The sequence below is a fragment of the Silurus aristotelis genome, assembly GCF_946808225.1.
Source record: "Silurus aristotelis genome assembly, chromosome: 16".
Classification (NCBI taxonomy): domain Eukaryota; kingdom Metazoa; phylum Chordata; class Actinopteri; order Siluriformes; family Siluridae; genus Silurus; species Silurus aristotelis.
Genome location: NC_139589.1, coordinates 9,894,478 through 9,916,648, shown reverse-complemented (window position 1 = coordinate 9,916,648; position 22,171 = coordinate 9,894,478). Strand labels below are relative to the sequence as shown.

General features: G+C 36.3%; 1 protein-coding gene across 2 annotated transcripts in view; it reads left to right on the top strand.

Annotated features, from left to right (window-relative positions):
* Positions 1 to 22,171, top strand: part of myo7ab (myosin VIIAb) — a 50,689-nt gene that overhangs the window by 26,472 nt on the left and 2,046 nt on the right. Inside the window, exons 15-45 of one of the 2 annotated variants that reach the window (XM_083564807.1) lie at positions 592 to 727; positions 1,851 to 1,957; positions 2,368 to 2,409; positions 3,188 to 3,325; positions 3,703 to 3,861; positions 4,732 to 4,824; positions 4,991 to 5,085; positions 5,178 to 5,262; positions 5,901 to 6,119; positions 6,297 to 6,614; positions 7,386 to 7,586; positions 7,841 to 8,017; positions 9,424 to 9,513; positions 10,314 to 10,435; positions 10,916 to 11,042; positions 11,161 to 11,280; positions 11,526 to 11,699; positions 12,910 to 13,137; positions 13,219 to 13,389; positions 15,911 to 16,028; positions 16,473 to 16,599; positions 17,531 to 17,700; positions 17,795 to 17,985; positions 18,547 to 18,671; positions 18,785 to 18,939; positions 19,089 to 19,242; positions 19,494 to 19,649; positions 19,732 to 19,837; positions 20,963 to 21,076; positions 21,699 to 21,786; positions 21,867 to 21,973. In XM_083564807.1, coding sequence (XP_083420933.1) covers positions 592 to 727; positions 1,851 to 1,957; positions 2,368 to 2,409; positions 3,188 to 3,325; positions 3,703 to 3,861; positions 4,732 to 4,824; positions 4,991 to 5,085; positions 5,178 to 5,262; positions 5,901 to 6,119; positions 6,297 to 6,614; positions 7,386 to 7,586; positions 7,841 to 8,017; positions 9,424 to 9,513; positions 10,314 to 10,435; positions 10,916 to 11,042; positions 11,161 to 11,280; positions 11,526 to 11,699; positions 12,910 to 13,137; positions 13,219 to 13,389; positions 15,911 to 16,028; positions 16,473 to 16,599; positions 17,531 to 17,700; positions 17,795 to 17,985; positions 18,547 to 18,671; positions 18,785 to 18,939; positions 19,089 to 19,242; positions 19,494 to 19,649; positions 19,732 to 19,837; positions 20,963 to 21,076; positions 21,699 to 21,786; positions 21,867 to 21,973 — 4,413 coding nt within the window. The remainder of the gene's footprint in view (positions 1 to 591; positions 728 to 1,850; positions 1,958 to 2,367; positions 2,410 to 3,187; positions 3,326 to 3,702; positions 3,862 to 4,731; positions 4,825 to 4,990; positions 5,086 to 5,177; positions 5,263 to 5,900; positions 6,120 to 6,296; positions 6,615 to 7,385; positions 7,587 to 7,840; positions 8,018 to 9,423; positions 9,514 to 10,313; positions 10,436 to 10,915; positions 11,043 to 11,160; positions 11,281 to 11,525; positions 11,700 to 12,909; positions 13,138 to 13,218; positions 13,390 to 15,910; positions 16,029 to 16,472; positions 16,600 to 17,530; positions 17,701 to 17,794; positions 17,986 to 18,546; positions 18,672 to 18,784; positions 18,940 to 19,088; positions 19,243 to 19,493; positions 19,650 to 19,731; positions 19,838 to 20,962; positions 21,077 to 21,698; positions 21,787 to 21,866; positions 21,974 to 22,171) is intronic. The other variant, XM_083564808.1, reaches the window with a different exon arrangement.

The window sequence follows — 22,171 nt, the reverse complement described above, 5'->3', positions numbered from 1 at the left end:
CAGAGGGTTATAATTCAATTACTGTACCTTTTTTTTCCTTTACTGTCAATGCTTAAAATATTCCATTATCACAATGATACTGACATAAGATGTTCATAAATATCAAGCCATTGCTGCTGGTATGTGTGTATTAAATACCATCTAACAAACATTTTTTTCTTTAAAAAAACTTCTCATCACATTGCAAATTCATACATGTGGCTCAGAATGTACAAGTAGATCAAAATGTGCAAAGAAACAATTTAAAAATAAGGTACAGATTCGGTAGCATGGTAGTGCACATGCCAGATGTGCAAACAGCATTAATAATGTACAGTGCATAGTAGTTTTTTAACATAGATCATAGTAGAAATGTTTAGTTTACTGTCTGTGATCAGGATGGAATAATAGTGGTTGTGCATTCTTCAGCAGTTTAACAAGACACATGATGGATTGCCAGTGATTCAATCAAAAAAATTAATCATTAAAAAAGTTGATATAGGAAAAATGTATACTGATGCATGTGTTCAAATGTATGACACAGAAGGTTATTTGGCACAAATGTGTGATGTGGAAGTCAGATTTTTTGCTGTTTTATGTGTGTTTTTTTAGGGAACTGATGCCACCATGCTGCACAAACTGAACTCCCAGCACAAATTTAATGCAAACTACGTCCCTCCGAAACACAGCCACGAAAGCCAGTTTGGCATTCAGCACTTTGCTGGTGTGGTCAACTATGAAACCAAAGGTACTTCCCAGGCTCGCTAATCCTTCTGTTATTTTGGGGGAAAATACTATCTATGATCCTACTGAACTCATTTTGAAATGTTATCATGTTATAACTCATTTATTCTGGTTGGTTTTGGAGACCTTATATAACACTTACATTAAATAACATAACATAACATAACATACATACAAGACATAACATACATACATAATCTCTCCTCTTCTCTCGCATTATGGCGACCAGGAATAGTTAGCTACAATATTTCTCCCTTATATGCTAGCAACTGTATATACGTAAAATTTATAACAAATAAATTTGTGATTCTCATGGTAGATTTGAAGAACCTTTAGTTTTAACCATAACACTTTTAGTTATAGAAAAAATTATGAACCATTACTTTTACCCACCCATCTCCCAATAGTTTTTCTTTGTTCTATAACAGCTTGTAATTTTTTTTTTATCATTTCTGTTATTCATTTGTCTGCTATTTATTAATCAACAACAAATGTTAATGTTTGTCCATTTATAGTTACTTGTATTATTGTGGATTGCCCCAAAACTAGGCCCTTGCATAACTTATTTTATAGAAGCTGTGAACAGTCATTTTCTCTCTAGTCTCTATGCATTTTTTCTTGAAGATAATAAGGCCAACACACATACACACACACACACACACACACACACACACACACACACACACACATATACGCACGCACAAACGCAAACACACACACACACACACACACACACACACACACACACACACACACACACACACACACACACACACCTTGGTATTTTGCTGTGTGCTAAAAAAAAATAACAAATCCTTCTGTAAATGTATTATGTCCCTCACCCCATCAATGCCCCTCTATGGAGCATCTGTCATACAAGAAATGTATTTCAAAAAGAACATTAGTAGAAATGACTATCTAGAAACCACTTCCAGACCTGTTTTTATAGAACACCTACTGAGTATCTTTTGTGTAAAATGACATATTATAGGCTACTTTTGATTCTATTTTAAATGTTAACTTTCTATTAAATGGTTAAACACTGTTTATGTGGGGTACATCACAGCATTACCCTTTTATCATGCACCTCGGTGTCTGTTTATCAGAGTCTGTTTCTACTTTGACAGGTTTTCTGGAGAAGAATAGAGACAGTCTCCACAGTGACATCATCCAACTGGTGCACTCTTCCAAAAACAAGTTCATCAAACAGATCTTTCAGGCTGACGTCGCCATGGTGATGCCCTTTTCTGACACTAAATCCCTGTTTATCCTGCATTAATGTGCCTCCATTAACTCCACTTTGGAAACACATCAATCACACCGCAGTCAGGCCTAAGTTCATGTTGACTAGCTGGTGAAAGATTGAATATTACTGTTTTTTTCCTTCAAACTATTCCTAACTAGTTCTTTAGATTTGGCCGTCTCTCTATCTCCCACAGTAACACTCAACTTGGTGATGCCATGTTTCATTTGTTTGTGTGCTTATTGTTTATTGTTGTGTGCTACATTTTGGCTGTAATCGCTTGGCAGAGACTCTGTCTATTCAGTTTTTCTAGATTTTGTAAACACCAATCAATTCACTTTCTCTTTCTTTTTATTATTCTTATTATCCATTTTTAACTCTTTCATTCCGTCGGCCTTCAGTATCTCTGTGGCTATGTGCAGACCACTGTGTCCCCTCAGAAGGTACTGTAAATCACTGCTTGTATCCCTGTACACTCCCCGTCCTTAGTGCTATCTCTGTACCATTTATCCACCACACTCTCTCTCAGCGGTCTCTTTCTCGCAAATTCATTCCTGTGGTTGTTTTCTCAGTGGAAAACAGCTCTGGCAGAGTAGAAGCATGATTTATTAACCCCAACAGTGGCATTCAGTAGAGTGATACTTACTGGGGAAATGTTAGTCATCAACTGGAAGTAATAGAGGCAACAACGTTTCTGGTTCTAGTTCAAGTGCATTGTGGTCTTTTTTTTTTTTTTTTGCTTTTTTCATGATACTTTGCTAAGCAGAAACTGAGTTTGCTTATGACTTTCCTGGCAGAGTAAGCTAGAGGAGGGGAAAATCTTTAAAAAAAACTAAGTTTGGCTATTTTTTAAATGCTGTATCTGGCATTTGTGTCTTTTCTCCATTATGCTAACTCAAAACTTGGAGAAACACAGACAGAATCTCAATGAGTCCAATAACAGTAAAAGACAGAAAGACAAATATGAGAAGAGGAAAGCATAAAAGGTTTCTTCGCATAAGACAAAGGCAGAAGCTTTGGAGGGCAGGAATGGCTGAGGTGAATTTGAACTCACTTAGTCTTTGCATGTGCTGTATTTGTGTGTTTGTGGTATGTATTTGCAATAATAACTCTACCAGTGATGCAATGCTTTTGTGATTACCTGAATGTTCATCTAAATGTGTGTGTGTGTGTGTGTGTGTGTGTGTGTGTGTGTGTGTGTGTGTGTGTGTGTTTGGCCAGGGAATGGAGACTCGGAAGCGTTCTCCGACTCTGAGCAGTCAGTTTAAACGCTCCCTTGAGCTGCTCATGAGGACTCTGAGCACATGCCAGCCCTTCTTTGTGCGTTGCATTAAACCCAATGAGATCAAAAGGCCAATGGTGAGTCTGCAGGAAAAAAACTTAGATCGGTTGACTGAACAAAACATGTTCCATGTACAAAATGTTGCATCTTTAATTTTTGATTTGCTTTAATGACTGTTTTTAACTCTGGAAAATTCTTTTGTTCCCTTTTAAATAAAACATCCTCACATGGTGTTCAAAAATCATATACTCAAGATTGTTTGAGATACTGAATATCTTCTAATGGTTTGAGGTTTGAGATAGCATATTGCTAAGCAGGTAGTCCAAATACCCTCACCATGCCCTAGCCATGTATCAGCAGTTCAAAACTACAAATGCAACCAAACATGTCTGACGAAAAACTGAGGAAATTGTGTTCAATACCCTTTTAATTCTTTAGATTATTTTCTTTGCAGTTGTTCGATAGGGGTTTGTGTGTACGTCAACTGCGGTATTCTGGAATGATGGAGACGATTCGAATCCGCAGGGCGGGATATCCCATACGTTACACCTTCTTTGAATTTGTTGACCGTTACAGAGTTTTCATGCTGATGACCAAACCTGCCAATTTACAGGTACGTCAGCAGGACAGCAAAGCAAAATAAATGTTCTTACAGGTTCAAGAATATAAACATGCAAATTCCAAATAGTAGACATGACCCCAAATCACATACTCTATATAGACAAAAGTATTGGGTCAACTGACTTCTACAGACATGTATGTCGTTCTGCTATGTGGTTCTTCCACAAAATTGGAGGCAAACAATTGTGCAGAATGTCTATAGATAATGCATCTTTTGTCTATATAACATAAGTCAGGTGCAATGTGTTTTCTGTTCATTACCTATATGCTCCTACCTTCTACTATACATGCAACATAATGTCTGAGACTCTGAACTGCAAATACAGCTTAATACAGTCATACAGCTAATATATACGATATACCACAACACTACTGAATTTTCTATCCGATCAAATGGGTAATTGTCTAAATCATAGGTTTCAATAAATAATTTCATCCTAATATGTTATTGTTTGTATAGTAACATCATCCTAGTTTTTTACAGGAATGAGTATGGAGGTTGCTGCACATACACAGATTTTCTTTTTAAAAGGTTAAATAATTTTAAGTTTGGTGAAAACTTTTCTTTACGAAAACAATTATTTAACATTAATAGCAAAAGACAAAAGAGAAAGAGAAAAAAATTGCGTGCAATAATGCAAGTGATAAACAAAACATGTATTAAATGTGATTAGATATAAATTAAACACGTTGTGCTGTTATTTATTTACATTTCCGTGATGTTAGAAGAAACTAAATCAAGTTAGGGGTGGTAACAATAGCTATGCTTTTTCTTGGGTGCATCCCAACATTCCATCGTTGATTATTTATAACAGAACACCTCCAAATGTCTGTCTATAGTCAAGTATTGACTGATTTATAGGCGGATCTGAGAGAGACATGCCGGAGAATAGCGACAACTGTTCTGGGACATAATGATGACTGGCAGATAGGAAAAACAAAGATCTTTCTCAAGGTTTGATTGATTTTTTTTAACTATTTAATAGTTTTGTATTGGCATCAACAAAATATCTGCAACATCAGGAGTCTTGATATATTCTGAAAAGCCTAATACTGATCAGAATCAGTGGAACAGTTTATGAAATGCATTGACAGATTTTTTTCCTTGCTTTATGTTGTAGGCTCACCATGACATGCAGTTGGAGATTGAGAGGGACAAGGCCATCACAAACAAGGTCATTTTTATTCAGAAATCTGTTCGTGGACGGAAAGAGAGGTAATGAAGTCTAGTAATGGGGATGTTTGGAAGGAAAAACATTTGAAGATATATGTGGTATATGTGACCACTAATGCTTTTTTAACCTCCAGGGCCAATTTCCTAAAGGTTAGAAGATCGGTGATATTGATCCAGAAGATATGGAGAGGCTATATCTGTAGAAGGAAGTATAAAGTGGTATGGACTTTTTTTTTTTATTGTTAATCTAATATGTTATTAACACTGAACACTGAATGATAATTTGAATGTATACTAAACCTGTAGCCAGTTTTTTTTTTGTTTTGTTTGTGACATCACATTTTTAACAACAACAAAAAATCATTAAACAAGCTACAGAACAAAAACCCTTTTGGACAAATATGCATGTCAGACAAAAACTATTAAGATGATAGGATAGGAAAACAAATCCATTAGGAATTAAAGGGAAAGAGTAAACATTCATTCTATTTTGAACGAATTCAGATGTCTGAAACTGAATTAAATCTTAACAGATAACTAAATTTTGTTCAAATTCGGTGAAATTTTCAGCTTTAAGCTCTTTAGGTTTAAAATTAGCAGATTTCTTTTACTGAGCTCTCAATTTGGCGGTTCCACTTCAAAAACGTCGACTTAATAGGGTTGTCGAGTTAACCGAGGTCGAGATAAGAGGGTTCCACTGTATTTTATATAATCATATAATTTCAATAGACTATACCTGGCTACTGTTCAACTCAATTATGTACATGATGGGCCTCCAACCACTTTAAGTTTTCCACCACTTTATCTTCTATAAATGCATTCCCTCACAGTGAAACCTATTTCTGATTACCTGTCAGATGTGCCTGGGTTTCTTGCGGCTTCAGGCCCTCTGGAGGTCCCGGAAACATTACTTGCTCTACAGAGAGCTCAGGAAACACATCATTCTGCTCCAGGGTCAATGTCGAGGCTTCCTGGTGAGGCAAACATTCTGGAGACGCGTAAATGCCATCCGCATTATCCAGGCCTATGCCCGTGGCATGATAGCACGCAGACTGTGCAGGAGGCTCAGAGTGGAGGTACAGCACCACTGTTGCATTTTGCAAATGGACTGGAGCAGGAGATTTACTTTTTATAATTGTTGAAACAATTCAGGATGTCCTGTCACAAGAAAATTATCCTTACACATAGTACAATTTAATCAAACAACTTTTTACTCTCAGGATTTGTGTAAATTTGTCTTTGGGTGTGCACAGAGGGAGCATAGGCTGGAAGCCGAGAGGCAACGTCTGGCTGAAGAAGAGCAGCTGAGGAAGCAGATGACAGCACGCAGGGCTCGAGCTGAGGCTGACAGAAAACACCAGGAGCGCCTGGCTGAGTTGCACCGCGGGCAGGAGGAGAGGAGGCAGGCTGAGCGTGAGGAGGGGCGCCGAAAGAAGGAGCTGCTCGAGCAGATGGAGAGAGAAAAGCAGGAACCAGTCAGCGATTCTGACATGGTGGATAAAATGTTCGGCTTTCTGAGCAGCTCTAGCTCGCTCCTGAACATGGAGGTTGAAGCACCTGCAGGATTTGAGGTGGAGCACTGAGAATCATTTATTAACTCACCTGTTCTTATCATTACTAATTGATGTTCATCTCTGTAGATTTTACAGCAATGTACAGCATTTTATAAAACAATAAAAAAAAAAAAAGGTTTCTCGGTGTTTTGGACTTTTGTAAAAATAAAAAATAAAAAAAATTAAAAAAGTGTATAAAAGAATGACTTGCAATTTTTCCTAAATAGTAGGTCTGATTCGATTTATTTTATTATTTACTTTAATACTTAGTTAATTAAATATATTAGGTTAATTATGAAAATCCATGAATGTGGATTTTTATGTTGTATAAAATCAGATATATAAATACATGTACTTGTTTGATCACAGAGATGCACGTTCTATAAATGTATTTATTTGTCTCTGTATATCATTGGTGATTTTGTTTTCTATTTGGTTAAAGCCAAAGGGCCATAAAAAGGCCAAATATTATAAGAAAATAATTATAAAATTATTGGAATCACTTCATGCTGGAAAAGTATTTAACTTAGTAATAATTAAACTTTTATTTGTATAAAATATAAAATGTATAAAAGAGACATTTTGACCTGAATAAAATCATTTTAGGGATTAATACGTTTAATATGAGGTATTGTTGACTTACATTAAACCACAACAAAGAATTTGTCAATTCATTTTTACTTTCCTGTAAGATACTATATTATTTATTGAGCATATTATGAATTGTAAATGTCTTACTTGTAGTTAATCCAAATAAAACTAATTATTAATCTTATGTTTGTGTGATAGGATCTGGAGAATGTCCACAAAGACTCTGAAGAGGACAGCATTGAGACTCTTCCTCATCCCGATGAGGAACTAGAGGACCTGTCAGAGTACAAGTTTGCAAAGTTTGCTGCTACCTACTTCCAGGGAAACACAACCCACACATATGTGCGTCGGGCTCTGAAGCAACCTCTGCTCTACCATGAGGATGAAGGAGACCAGATAGTGAGAAACCCTTGTTTTATAGTATTTCTCATTACTTTACCAAACATAAACAAATGAATTTACCTTTCAATTTCATTAATTACTTTTCTCTCAACCATACACTCAACATACATTAAAGTTGGGTTAACATTAAACCTTTCCCTAAACCTGTGATAAAATGTACATCATCCAGCATTTTTGAGAGTAACGGACCTATTTGTTATGCTTTGACCCGCCTCTTGGCTAATCATTGTTTGATGTTTCTTTCTTTACAGGCTGCTTTGGCTGTGTGGGTCACTGTACTGAGATTTATGGGAGACATGCCCGAGCCCAAGTATCAAATCAGTGTCAGTGACGGCAGTGAGAAGATCCCAGTTATGACCAAGATCTATGAGACTCTGGGCAAGAGGGCATACAAGAGGGATCAGCAAGGCCTGCAAAGGGCTGATGAGGTAATCACATCAGCATTCAGAATTCAAGCTGTTGTGGTTATTTGTCTGGCCCTCATTTTCCACACAAACCCTTAACCTGGAGTCATTAAAAAAAATTTAATTTTAAAAATTTAAAAACCAGTAAAAAAATTGTGTTTCTAGTTTACATAATCTGGTCATTTTTGGCATATTTTTTGTATAGTATTATAATTTTAGAATGTGAATATGCTTTTAATGACCTCAGTTTTAAATGTGATCACTTATTCTAACCCTGGAAAGGACAAAAAGAAATAAAATCCTCTTGCTAAAAAAGAAAATTCATTTAAATAGGAAAGAACATCATAAAGAAATACACTTCTGTTAATGGTTTGTTTCACCAAAGTCACAGTACAAGTGTATGGGTTGTTTTTGTCCAAAACAACGAAAAAGCTGCTAATTATAATAGCACACAATTACTACAAGTAAACACAGGGCTGTTGTATTCTCATACCTGAATGGCCAGTATATAATAAAAGGTTGTACTGCTTTGTGACAGGTAAAGGGTAAAGTTATGTCCTTGAGTTTTATGCCACATGAGCAAGTTAGGGCAGAAGATTACAGTGTATATCATAACATTAAATATAATTAAAGCTAATTATGCCCTCTATAATCCAATTGATAAAAGAAACAAGAATTTATTCACTGAATATTCCAAATAACTGAATAGATTAAATGCATTAAATGGGTTTAGTTTTTACAGATTGCAATTATTACATTACATTTTACATCACATTTGTGTTAGATTTTTAAAACAATTTTAAATAAAATGCTTTCTTGGTTATATAAAATAATGTTTTTTTTTTTTTATAAAATTAATGCATCCCTGTACCTGGCACAAGGCCCGATGTACTCACTTAAAAGACAGAATCGGCAGTTTCTGCTAACGCATGTGGCTGCTAAATATGCACTGTTTCTTGATACTCTGCTGTTTTTTACACCTGACCTGATCCACAAATGTGGCCATCATACCAGCTGGTTTGTGTCCCTCGAGTCTCTGACGCTTCTACCCAAACGGACATATGGCTCCCTGATACTAACCCATTTCCAGATATTGGTAATGACTGCATTGTATCTTGTTCTAGTGGCAGTGTTGATTCATGTATAGAAGGTCATGATTACAGGCCTGACAGACCTGTATGTGACTCTGTTCTTACAGGCCACGCTGGCCAAAAACAAATAATTCTCTCACAAATTCCTGGTTAACTATGCTCACTTTGTGCACAGGAACATTGTTATGCTGAAACAGGTTTGAGCCGCTTTGTCCAGTGAATGGAATATTAAAAAGTAAAGCAAAAAAAAAGTACATATGTATGTTTATGTTACATAAGATTAGCGTGGCACCATGTTGTGTAATAAATACGCCCTATGTGTTGTTGTTTCTCTTTCAGACTTCTGTTATTGACAGTCAGAAGAAGAACAGCATCAGGCATAAGCTAGTGTCTCTTACACTAAGGAAGAAATCAAAAATAACAGATGAGGTGAGAGCACTGTGTCATTTACAAGGCTGTCCAGTTTAAAATGTCCAGTTAAAGTGTCCAGTTTGGGTAAGCCTGTGCCTCAGATTTATCTTGATTGAAAGGAGTGGGACTCAATATAGTCTTCTGCTATTGTAACCCATCCATCTCAAAGTTAGATTTTTTGTGCATGCTAAGATGCCTTCCTGTTCACCAAAGTTAGCAAATAAAAGTGATTATATGAGTTGCATACTTTTTAGCAGCGTTTTACTCTGACCTCTCTTATTAAGGCATTCTCACTGCAACTCACTGACAGGAAATGTGTATGGAAAAACTCAAAAAATTTTAGGAGCAGTTAATGAAATATTCAAATCAGCCTATCTACTACCAACATGCACATGCGATCAAAGTCACAGAGCTCATGATTTCATCATTCTGATATAGATGTACAGTAAGCATTAACTGAAATTCCTGAACTGTATCTGCATGATTTTATGCACTGTGCTGCTCCCACATAATTCCAGTTAAAGTTTTTGAATGGAATTTAAAGAGTGTTTATATTTACTATAACTGCACTGGAACATTTCACAGTGTGTATCACTGCTTTATGTCTTTGTTACACAGGTAAAATTCTTTATTTATCAGCAATACATTTTCAGGAATTTGGAAGTTTCAAGAATATACCTACTGGCATAAAATATTAACATGAACAATGAAAAAGGAGCATAAATGTTACCCGAGCTGTTCCATTGTTATTTTATAGTGAGATTGCTAGCTGCTAAAAAGATAAAATTACAGTTGTGCAGTGTTTATGTTTTGTTTAGGTGACCAAACACCTGACTGATGGTGATTGCAGTCTACAGTGGATGATGGATGATCGTCCCACTTCCAACCTGGAGAAACTTCACTTGATTATCGGGAATGGAATTTTACGCCCTGCTCTGAGGTAAATTATGACAGATTCATCTTTCTGTCACATATATGATACTCTAACATGGATACACTAATGATATGCTAACAAGACTAATGATTTCTAAAAACCTATATACAGTAATGTATATGTAATCAGCTACTGCTACTATCATAAAGACTGCTCTTTGCTAATCATAGAACTCACGTGCATGTCATCGTCACATTGAGTGTCTTTTCAACTCAACAGTTAGTACCATTTGATTTTCCTCTTTATCAGTCACCCTGGTTCTCTTTAAAATCAGATTTTTATGAAAATGTCTTCCTTGGGCATTTTTCCTTGTTGTTGCTCTTCTGACTTTCTGAATAGGGATTTAAGTCTATTCCTATACTTCTGTAATGTTGCTTAGTGGCAGATGTTAAAAGTGCTTTCAAAATACAATAAAATCAAACAAGTTAAAATACATTCAATGTCATCTGTAAAACTATACATGACCCCCATGTTTGTCTTTAACAGGGATGAAATCTACTGTCAGATCTGTAAGCAGCTGACCCAAAACCCTTCCAAAAACAGCCATGCTCGTGGCTGGATCCTCCTCTCTCTGTGTGTGGGATGCTTTGCACCATCTGAGAAATTTGTCAAAGTAAAGACACTACACCCTCATTTTTTTTTTTTTAGATCAATTTATCTTAAAAAAGACAAATGAAAACTCTTTTAGTCACAAATGTAATACTCTTCTCCCCTCCTATTCTTTTCTGCAGTATCTGCGGACATTCATTATCTCCGGACCTCCTGGCTACGCCCCGTACTGTGAGGAGAGACTGAAGCGTACTTCTATGAACAATACACGAACCCAGCCTCCTTCATGGCTCGAACTGCAGGTGCTGTCACTGTTTTCCCCTGCAGCCATTATGCTCACTCATTTTTCTTCATTTGGCAGACTCTGACAAGGCAGAATTTAATTTAGGCATCTAGCTGAGCAGTTGCTTAAAGGTGCAATGGTAGCACTCTGGTAGCCATCAGATTTGAACACTGCCCAGAATTATAAACATTGTGCTAACACTGCTGTTACCTCAGAAGAAGTAATTGGGAATGCAATATAATTGTATGTTTTTTCTTTCTTTAGGCCACCAAATCAAAAAAGTCCATCATGTTGCCAGTGACCTTCATGGATGGCACCACTAAGACCCTGCTAACAGACTCAGCCACTACTGCTGCAGAGCTCTGTAATGCCCTGGCAGACAAGATCGAACTGCAGGACCGCTTTGGTTTCTCCCTGTACATCGCTCTATTTGATAAGGCATGTTCATCAGCTTCTAGGTGTTATCAATTAAGAACGATGCTAGTACTTTGCTTGTACAACATGATGCACTTTAATGCATTTTGTATTACTAGAGCAAATTTTAATGGATTAGTTCAGACCATGGGCATCATATAGTATAAAGATTTATCGTGTTTGTGAGAGTTTGAGTATTAGAGAGACTGAAAGTGCAACAAAGAATTAGAATAGACGTTAAATAAATAAAGAGGTTTAACATTCAGAGATTAAAATAACAGACGGAAATATAAAGACTTTGAATATTTGAAAGACTTAAAACTTAGAACTAAAGCAATTTAGAAACTTTCAATGTAATTAAGCACTTCAGAAACTTATATTAGGACATAAAATACTCCAGTGAAATGAAAGTTTGCACAAAAGTTTTATCTATAGCCCAAGTCCAAAAAAGTTAGGAAAAAGATTTAATGTATATGCAAACAATGTAATGATTTGCAAATCTCTTGAATCCATATTTTATTCACAATAGAATATAGAAAACATATCAAATGTTTAAACTGAGGAAATTTATCTTTTTAAGGAAGAAATATGGTAATTTTTTATTTGATATGGAAATTATTTTTGGAAATCATGGACACTGTGTCATAGAGAGTAAAGATGAGATGGACCATCTGATTTATCATCAACGCTCAGTTCAAACACCTGCATTGCTAATGTCATGGAGGGGCACTAATGCCAATGGACTGGACTGCTTTCACATCTGAAAAGGCTCAATATATGCTGGAATGTATAGAGAGGTTTTAGAACAACAAATGCTTCCATCCAGACTTTTCACTATTTCAAAACATTCAGATTATCATAAAAATAAAAAAAATATGACAAAGAAGACCTAGCACTATTGAGCAGCTAGTTGTATCAGACACAATTTGGAAAACATTCTTCTTCCAAAATTCCAGCAATTGGTCTCCTTAGTTCCCAGACTTATACAGACTGCTGTTAAATGAAAAAGAGATGCTACACAATGTTAAACATGGCCCTCTCCCCACTTTTTGTGTTGTGGCGGATTTTTTCCCAACTTTTTTTTAAATTGAGTTTGTAAGAATATGCATTAATATACAAAGGGATTCCTTTTTCTTGTAACTGTCATTATCTTGTACAAAATGTATTTTATTTTGCATGTACACACGAGTGTCTAATTTTATTTTTTTCCTATACTTGTGTGCTATTTTCTTAGGTGTCTTCTCTTGGCAGTGGAAAGGACCATGTGATGGATGCAGTGTCACAGTGTGAGCAATACGCTAAAGAGCAAGGGGCTCAGGAGCGCAATGCCCCCTGGAGGCTATTTTTCAGAAAAGAGATCTTCACACCCTGGCACAACCCTGCTGAGGACAGTGTGGCCACCAACCTTATCTACCAGCAGATTATCCGTGGAGTCAAGTTTGGGGAGTACCGCTGTGACCGGGTGTGTAATGTAGTTGGTTTATTCTACAACAAATTAAACAGTGTGACTTTTAAATGCATACTTACTTTGTGATGACTGTAGGAAGAGGACTTGGCTGAGCTGGCTTCTCAGCAGTACTACATAGACTATGGGTCAGAGATTCTTCAGGAAAGATTACTTAGCCTCATCACCTCATACATCCCAGACAGAGAGATCAGTGGCTCCAGAACTGTGGACAAGTGGGCCCAGATTATAATGTCCCTTCACAAAAAGGTAAGCACATTAATTTATGTGTTAAACAGGACGCTAAATCAGAAAGAGAAAAGAAATGAGCAGTGGAGGGCTGTCAGGGCCAGCAAGGCCTATTCTAAACACTATCAGAATCACTGACTTACATTTTTATATATTTTTTCCATGAATATGCATTCAGTTATATCCAGTAGTCTATTCTTTTCACTTCATAGATTTTTTCTTGGTTTTGATGCATTAAGTAGTGTCTTTTTGTGTAAGCGTTTCTATCAAATCAGATTTCATCCGTCACATCACTTGATGCTGAGGTCAAAGAAATATGCATCAAGCCTTCAGAATTAAAAGTGCGGGCGCCTGTAGCGTAAAGTACACGTTGCTTAAAGCTGTGGCTGTAACCAATCAGGTTTCATGTTGACGACACTGGGTCCATCTAGCAGGCATGCAATAACATTGGCATTTTTACATCCAACAATTGGATGGTCAGAGAGCACACCAGTCACAGCTAGCAAACCGCATCTGTCGGAAATTGCACAAGCTCAAATATATTCATATGGTTTTAATAACAAATTTTCATTCCACAGTGGACAGAGGAGAATATTATGATTTGGTCACAGATAAACATACAAAGCCATTTTCAAGAAGGACTTTTTGAGAACCGCTGGACATCATGTGAAAAGGTCAACTAAAACAGTTTAAAATAGTTGTTAATTTAATCATTTATACTTTTGCATTTTCTTTCATGTAGAATGTGCACAAAAATGCACATTTAGCTTTAAATTTAAATCCCCAAGAAAATTGTACTGAACCGATAAATAGCTAAAAAATGTTTAGATATCCAGGGGTTTATTTTATTAGGTTAATATTGATGCTTCTGCTAGAGATAATGTATGGAGCATGGCTGTGGCTGCAGTGAAAGGAGACTTGCTTAATTGGGTTAATTGGGTTTCTTGCTTTAGCAATGGTATTAATTCTAGCTTTATGAGAGACCTGTCTGTGATGCAGTGCTCTGTTATAATGCGTCTCTGTATAATATTTATGCTCTCTATAGCATCATAATGATAATTCAGCTAGCCTAGGTGTAAAATGCACAGGCCGCTCCTGGAAATGAAAGTATAATTTAAACTGTTTCAGAGTGTTTTAAGAATGTTTCAAATTGTATAGAATAATAAAGAGAAGCATAAATGCCAAAGGGCTAATAAGGAGAAATATAGCAAGTAAAGAAAATTATCTTTAAATTATCTTTTAATTACCTTTTTTTTTTTTCATCTGCTTTTTTGAGGAATGCATGCTGATTATGCTAATAGAATTTAATGAAAGTGATTCCAAAGAATCCACTTTCCAATTCTGAGCTGTTCATTAGCTGTTAATTAACTTGGACAGTATTGCAGTGATGTTTGTTTCCAATCATTCAAATCGAACTCTTTAGCCATGTATATACTGTGTCTACATATAATATATTGCTGAAACATGTGACTTGCATGCCCTATTCCATTTTATATATGATCCGCCTGTTTTTACTTATTACAATATTGCAGTTGATAACAGAATGACAATGAGCTGTCTGGAAGTCATCACTGAGTCAAATCCCCTTTTGTTGTTTCGTAACATCACCACAGGCAGAAGGACTTAAATTTGTACTTATGCAGGTTTTTTAGATATGTATATTTTCATGAGTGTAGAATTGTACATGATGTTTCAAGCACTGTCGTATGTGCACAATTTATTACTTAACATGGTTAAAAACTAAATCATTAATTGTACAATTGTTCAGGTATACTGTAGATGCTTCCTACTAACTTAAATTTACGCTTTCTTAATAGACAGAATTCATGTAATACTCCTTGAAAACTGGTTTCCCACAACTGTAAGTGTAAGCTCTCTGAGACACTGTGTTTTCCAAGACACCGGTGCCATTATATCTGTGACTGTTCTGCTGCCCTGCATCATTTAACATTTGGCCATGACCTGTTATCTGCTCTTTGTGTGTGCCAAAGGGTTTTAATTTTATTCTTATCTGCTCCTTATCTCAATGTAATATCAGATTGAATAAATTTATTCTGCTATTTTGTGACCTTAGGAAAAAAAACAAACAAACGGTGAACACCAAAAAACAGCAAATTTGAAGAAAAAAAACCCACACACACACACAGCCTAATATCATTTCACATGACCATCACATTAAAAAAAAGTTTTTAGACTATTTTATCACAAATATGACAACATTATCAAATTTTTCTCACACACACAATGTTAATTTCCTTTAACTTTAAGGAGCAGGTTGTGAATTGACTGATGAGAACTGAGGGAACGTTAATTGCCTTTTCCCTCTTTCAAAGGTGGCTGGTTTAATTAGCCGTCTGCTTTCCGTGGGCCAAAGTGATTGGCATGAATTTTTAACCATGCAGGAAATCTATATTATGGATCATCCCAGCAGATTATTATTGCATTTGCTCATTAGATATAATGCACATTGTAAGATTCTGTGAGGACGGATGGTGACAGCAGAGAAAGAGGTTCTAGTTATTGACCCTTTTAATGACCACAGGGAATCTACATACAGAAGAACTTTGACCCACAAAGAGTGAAGGAGGACGTGGTGGATTTTGCTCGGTTCAAGTGGCCTTTGCTTTTCTCACGCTTCTACGAAGCCTTCAAGTTCTCAGGTATTGTTCTTGTTAAACATAGGCATAGCATGGTCTTTTTTCAGTGACACACATTGACACAGGCAAAGCTGACATTGAACTAGATCAACCACAGTAGTTAGCTTAATGTTAACTAGCTCACTAAAACACTTGGTGCCATTTTTTCAATGAAAATCCTTTATTTAAATTTACAACATACCTAACATTAGTTAGCTTACTGGCCAGCCGCTACTTAAAATGTGATTGCTACAAAAATATTATCAAAGCTAGCTTTTTAACATTAGCTATCATTGTACTGAACCCTGCATTCTATGCTATGCATCATCTTATTGTTAATATGACATTATAAGTTACATTTATGCCCTGCCTTATAGATAAGGTGCCTGAAACTAATACCTGTGGTACTTGAATACCTAAATAAAGACTATTCTTTAAGATGATATTTTCAATGTTGTGAATCTTCAGGACCGAGTCTGCCAAAGAACGATGTGATTGTGGCAGTGAACTGGACTGGAGTTTACTTTGTGGATGAACAAGAGCAGGTCCTTCTGGAACTTTCTTTCCCTGAGATCACTGGAGTATCCAGCAGCAGGTCCAGTAATGGTTTTCATTTTGTTTTTCTCACAACCACGGAACAAGATATTAGAGGTGAAAAAAATGGGCTACAGTTTAATGACAAAACGCTTCATAAAGCATCTTCCATTCTATTGATAATCTCTTAGTAATTATACACTACATTTAACAAAATTTTATTCTGTAACGAAAGATTAAGATTGAATTGATGCTTACTTACATTTCCTTATAATTTTGCATGGCTTTCTTTATGGCTATATGTGTATATACACTGAAGTTTTGTTCTTTAAAGATTTGATTTGTTGTATGAATATAAGCTTAACATTTAACTTTTTAAACAGACAAGCATTTGACAAACAGCGCAGCAGCAAACCTGTTATTCCGACAGAACGGTGCATTAATCAGTGATCCAGAAACATAATAATCCTTTTGCTGGAATTGCTTTTTTGTTCACACAAACATAAAAAGACAATGACGGCTTTGTTTTCTTTCTTTTTTAATTATGTATCTTCTTAATTTCTTTTCATATATGTATATGTTTGATATGGAGTCACCTTTATAATGAGCAATGTGAAAGATCTACAGTATAACAGTGAGACAGTGTGACTAGCATCATTTGAACTGGGATTTCTTAAATTCTTTGCAAATTATTAAATGATTTGTCATAATTGAGAAATGATTACGAACAATAAAGCTTGAAAAGAAGTTTGTGCATCAGAATACTGTACATGCCTAGTAAAGTTATCTTGTTTTGCTAACCTGATAATCCACTGGACAATGTACATGCACAAGCTACAATACAGTCACAAGTGAAAAACTGCAAGAGACACAAGTGTGTACACAGGGTTCCTGAAAAGGTTTCATTATGTGATACATCACACAGTATCAAATATATTTATCCTTGTATTCTGATTTCCCCAATGTTGATTGCATCTCTATTCCCCATACAGAGGAGGAAAGCTCCAGGGACAGAGTTTCACCCTGGCAACTATTAAAGGAGATGAGTACACCTTGACCTCCAACAACGCAGAAGACATTTGCGACCTGGTTGATACTTTTTTAGATGGTTTGCGCAAGAGATCAAAGTTCCTGGTGGCTCTTATAGATAGCTATAACCATGGTAATGCATATGGACCATATCCTAGAGTTAATTTAGAGAATAAAAGTATGCATTTATTTAATCCATGACTTTTGTTATATGCTGCGTTCTGTAGATGGGCATGACTCTTTATTCCTGACATTCTCAAAGGGAGATCTTATCCTGCTTGATGAACATACAGGAGAGCATGTATTGACAAGAGGTTGGGCCCACGGAGTCAACGACAGGACCAAGCAGAGAGGAGACTTCCATGCAGACAGAGTTTATGTGCTTCCCACCATTACCAAACCGCAATATGATATTGTGGTTAGTGGTCTTTTCTTTCAACAAATAATGATGTTACACGATACATCACCGTCTCAGCACAAATACATTTTATGCATGTGGTGATAATTTTATTTGTAAATAAGGTGCTGCTCAATTATTGATACTTTCTATGTGATTGAAGCATATTTATTAGTTTGGCCTAAGTCTTCATATTCTAGTTATGTTGTTTCTTACAGATATTGGAGTAAGGGCCAATGAATATATTTCAGGGAAGCATTGCCACCTCACATCTCTCTCTTTTAATTCTCAGTTTATTGTCTATGTCGTTTTACTTTTTTTCTTTGTGTATACTTGTGAGTTTCGTCTGGGTTCTCTGTTTTCCTCCCACCTCTGATAAATTGATAGATGGATCGGCTACTCTAAATTGCCTTTAATTGTGAGTGAGCATATTAAACGTACTGCATGTTTGTGTTATGCTTTGTCACAGTCCAGTGTGTATTTTCAATTCACAATGTTCCTAGGATAGGCCCTGGATTCACCCTATTCAGGATAAAGCACTTACTGAAGATGAATGTAATTTTTCTTGTTTTCACATTGCAGACATTGGTAAGCATGTCAGCAGAGCAGTGTAAGGAATCAATAAGTTTGTCAGAGCTGAATCTAATGGACGGTGAGAAGAAAGCAAAGCCCTATACATTGGAAGAGTTTTCCTATGATCATTTTAGGTATGCAAACCCTCACTCTTTACGACTTTACGATGATTTCTCATATACATTAGAAGGCTATAACATATTTCTGTTTATGTTTTGTGGTATGTTTTTTTTCCGGTGTCTGGCAGACCTCCTCCTAAGAGCACTCTAAGCCGTGTGATTACAAAAGGCAGGATGAAGGATAAGCTGTGGTGCTGCACTCGAGAACCTCTTAAACAACCTCTGCTGAAGAAGGTCCTTAACTATGAGGAGCTATCACAAGATGCCTGCCTGGCCTTCATTGATATCCTTTACCCACCAAACTTTATGCCATTTGTTTTTTACATTACTAATTTTTCTGGCTGCATGATGTTGTGGTCATTTGATGCTCGAGAATCCAACCATATATATTCACTGTTTATCAGTTGTTAATTCTTGACTCCTTCTCTGTACCTATTATGAAGTATATGGGTGACTACCCTTCTAAAAGAACACGTTCAGTTAATGAACTCACTGATCAGATCTTTGAGGGATCTATGAAGGCTGAACCACTGAAGGATGAGGTCTTCTGCCAGATCATGAAACAACTCACTGAGAACAATGTAATGTAAGTCACTTCATCAGTTTGCTCACAATTGAATATTTGCTTTGTCCTGCTCTTTAAAGACATAGCACAGACTTACAACTGTAGTTTGTGTATCTATAGTTTATGAGCTGAACACTGTTATGGTGACAGCCATCGTGGAATCATGTAATTCTCAAGCCCCCGAAGATCTATGCATTTACATGAAAGATTTTGTGGAAAATTAACTTCAATAACTCTAGACAAGACTGACCCCATGTGTTTTATATACGTAGTTACAGTGAGGAAAAGGGCTGGGAGCTACTGTGGCTTTGCACTGGCCTTTTCCCTCCAAGCAACGTCCTTCTGCCTCATGTGCAGAAGTTTCTCCAGTCCAGGAAGCATCACCCACTGGCCCCGGACTGCATGCAGAGATTGCAGAAAGCCTTACGGTGAGACCTGCTTAAAAAAAATGCAACTAACCCATAGCATGCTGTTTGCCAATAATTATGTTTTTTTGATATATAATGACAGAAATGGCCCCAGGAAATACCCTCCTCACCTGGTAGAAGTGGAAGCCATTCAGCACAAAACCACACAGATCTTTCACAAGGTGTACTTCCCCGATGACACAGATGAGGTCTGTCTTTGTAGAGTTCTGTATTCTTCTTGCATTACATTGTACTGTGTCAAAATATAACATCACATCAGTCAAAACAATATTCTTTAAGGGTATGTTTGCTTAGATTTATACCTGATGTGCCTCTTGTTGTTACTTAACTCACTCACAGTAGAATAAACATAACCTATACAGCGGAATAGAAATAACTGAGAATAGTAATATTTTCATTTCACTATCATATTAATGATCAGTTGTCCAATGTATATAGGAGACAGAAAGGCCATGTTTCCTTCAAGGAGACTGAAATGCAGAGGCATAATTTATATTTTACGGGTATAGACAGGAAAAAAAGTCTTTTTCATTAGGACTGACAGGTACACCTTCTATACTTTTACTTAATGTAATGCTTTGCATGCTTGATGGGGGTTGACAGAGGTCAGGATTCTTTTAATAAGACTAACAGGCACAAGGGCCACACGTTTTTCATAGGTATTGTACCATGCCTACTTCACTAGGACAGACAGATATAAAAGCAATGCCTTTTTCACTAGAACTGACATATACAGAGGCCAGGCCTGTCATAATGGTGCTGAAAGGTGCAATAATATTTGACATTGAAAATTAGCAGAATAAATGCTGTAAGACCTTTACTGTGGCTATTGCATACAAGGACCATGCCTTAGTTAATGTAACTGACTATTATAAGTGTCACAACTCCTTCATTAACATTTAACAGGTACAGGTATAGAGGCTTTCTGCATCTGCCACCTGAACATGGTCTCATTTGAATTTATCATTCATTCTTCGGTAACCTCTTTATCTGGAGCTTATCCTGACAACAGAGTGCACAAGGCATGACAAATCACGTCAGATAGGATGGCAGTAAACAATTCAGACACTTGGACAGTAAGAGATAATTAGAGATTCTGGCGAAAACTCATTTGAGAACATTTAAAACTCCTTAACGACCATACCTGGAGCTCAGGATTAAACCCAGGAGCTTTACCTACTGTGCCACCCCCAAGAATTCAAAAAAATAACTAAACCTTACAGATTATATTAAATTACATACAATTTCAAGATTGAGCTTGACCTTCCTGAGCATATTTTGTAACCATTGTCTAAATCACATCAAAACTGTAGGTTTTTGAAGTGGAATCAAGCACAAAGGCCAAGGAGTTCTGTCTAAACATTTGCAGCAGGATGCAGCTCAAATCATCTGAGGGCTTCAGCCTGTTTGTCAGGATTTCTGAAAAGGTAAATCCAACCTGTGTAAATCTTGGTTCAAAAATGGAGACATAAAAGATATTTCAAAATGGGTTTAACATCTCTAGTATAGTACAATATTTACCATACCATGTGTATGGTAAAGTGTAAAACCTTAGCCATTTATGGCTAAAGTAATAATTATTGTAGCCGATGTAGTCATTCTGTATTCATCCTGACGCAAAATTCCCCTGGCCACCAAAATGGCCCTCCAGTTTTGTACTGTAAAATGAATGAATGTCTGTATGCATTGGACACATTTTCAAAATATACAGTTTTTCTACATCCAAAGCCAAATACATCCGTTGTTACTTTATGCTTCTGGTAACAAATAAGCAGCTTTTATTGTCACAAGACTGAATTTAGAATTTATATTAAGACAAATCAGATACCGTTCATAGCAGAAAAATTGTGAAAAAGTGAATATCAGAGATTCTGTAATGTATCTTAAAGAAAAAATATGTCTACATATAATACAATAAGAGATATTCATTTCAAGAGAGCATGGGCCACTTGAGAAGGCGCTTCAGCCTTGTAATAAATAATACAGGTTGAATCTGTTGTACTGTCTCTATTTTTTGATATCTCATCTTTATCACTTGGCTTCTCTCAGGTCATCAGTGTGCCAGATGGGGATTTCTTTTTTGACTTTGTAAGACACCTCACTGACTGGATCAAAAAAGCCAGACCTGTTAAAGATGGTAAATTACATTTCTCATAAATGCATTATATAATATTGAACACAGTGATGCTTGCATGTGACATGCTGTTTGTCTTTAAGGTATAGTGCCTTCCGTGATATATCAAGTCTATTTTATGAAGAAACTGTGGACTAACACTGTGCCAGGCAAAGATTTAATGGCTGACTCAATCTTCCACTACTACCAGGTAGAAATTCAGTATAGTGTATTTGACAGTATGTTCACTTTTGTGCTGTTGTGTTCCTAAATATGTTCTTAACATGTTGATTGATTTTCTATAACAGCAACAACCTGCTTTTTCCAATTACATTTTAAGCGTACTGTTTTCTATAAGTTTTAGAAATACATTTAAAATTGTAATGCAAATTTTTTTTACGTTCCTCTA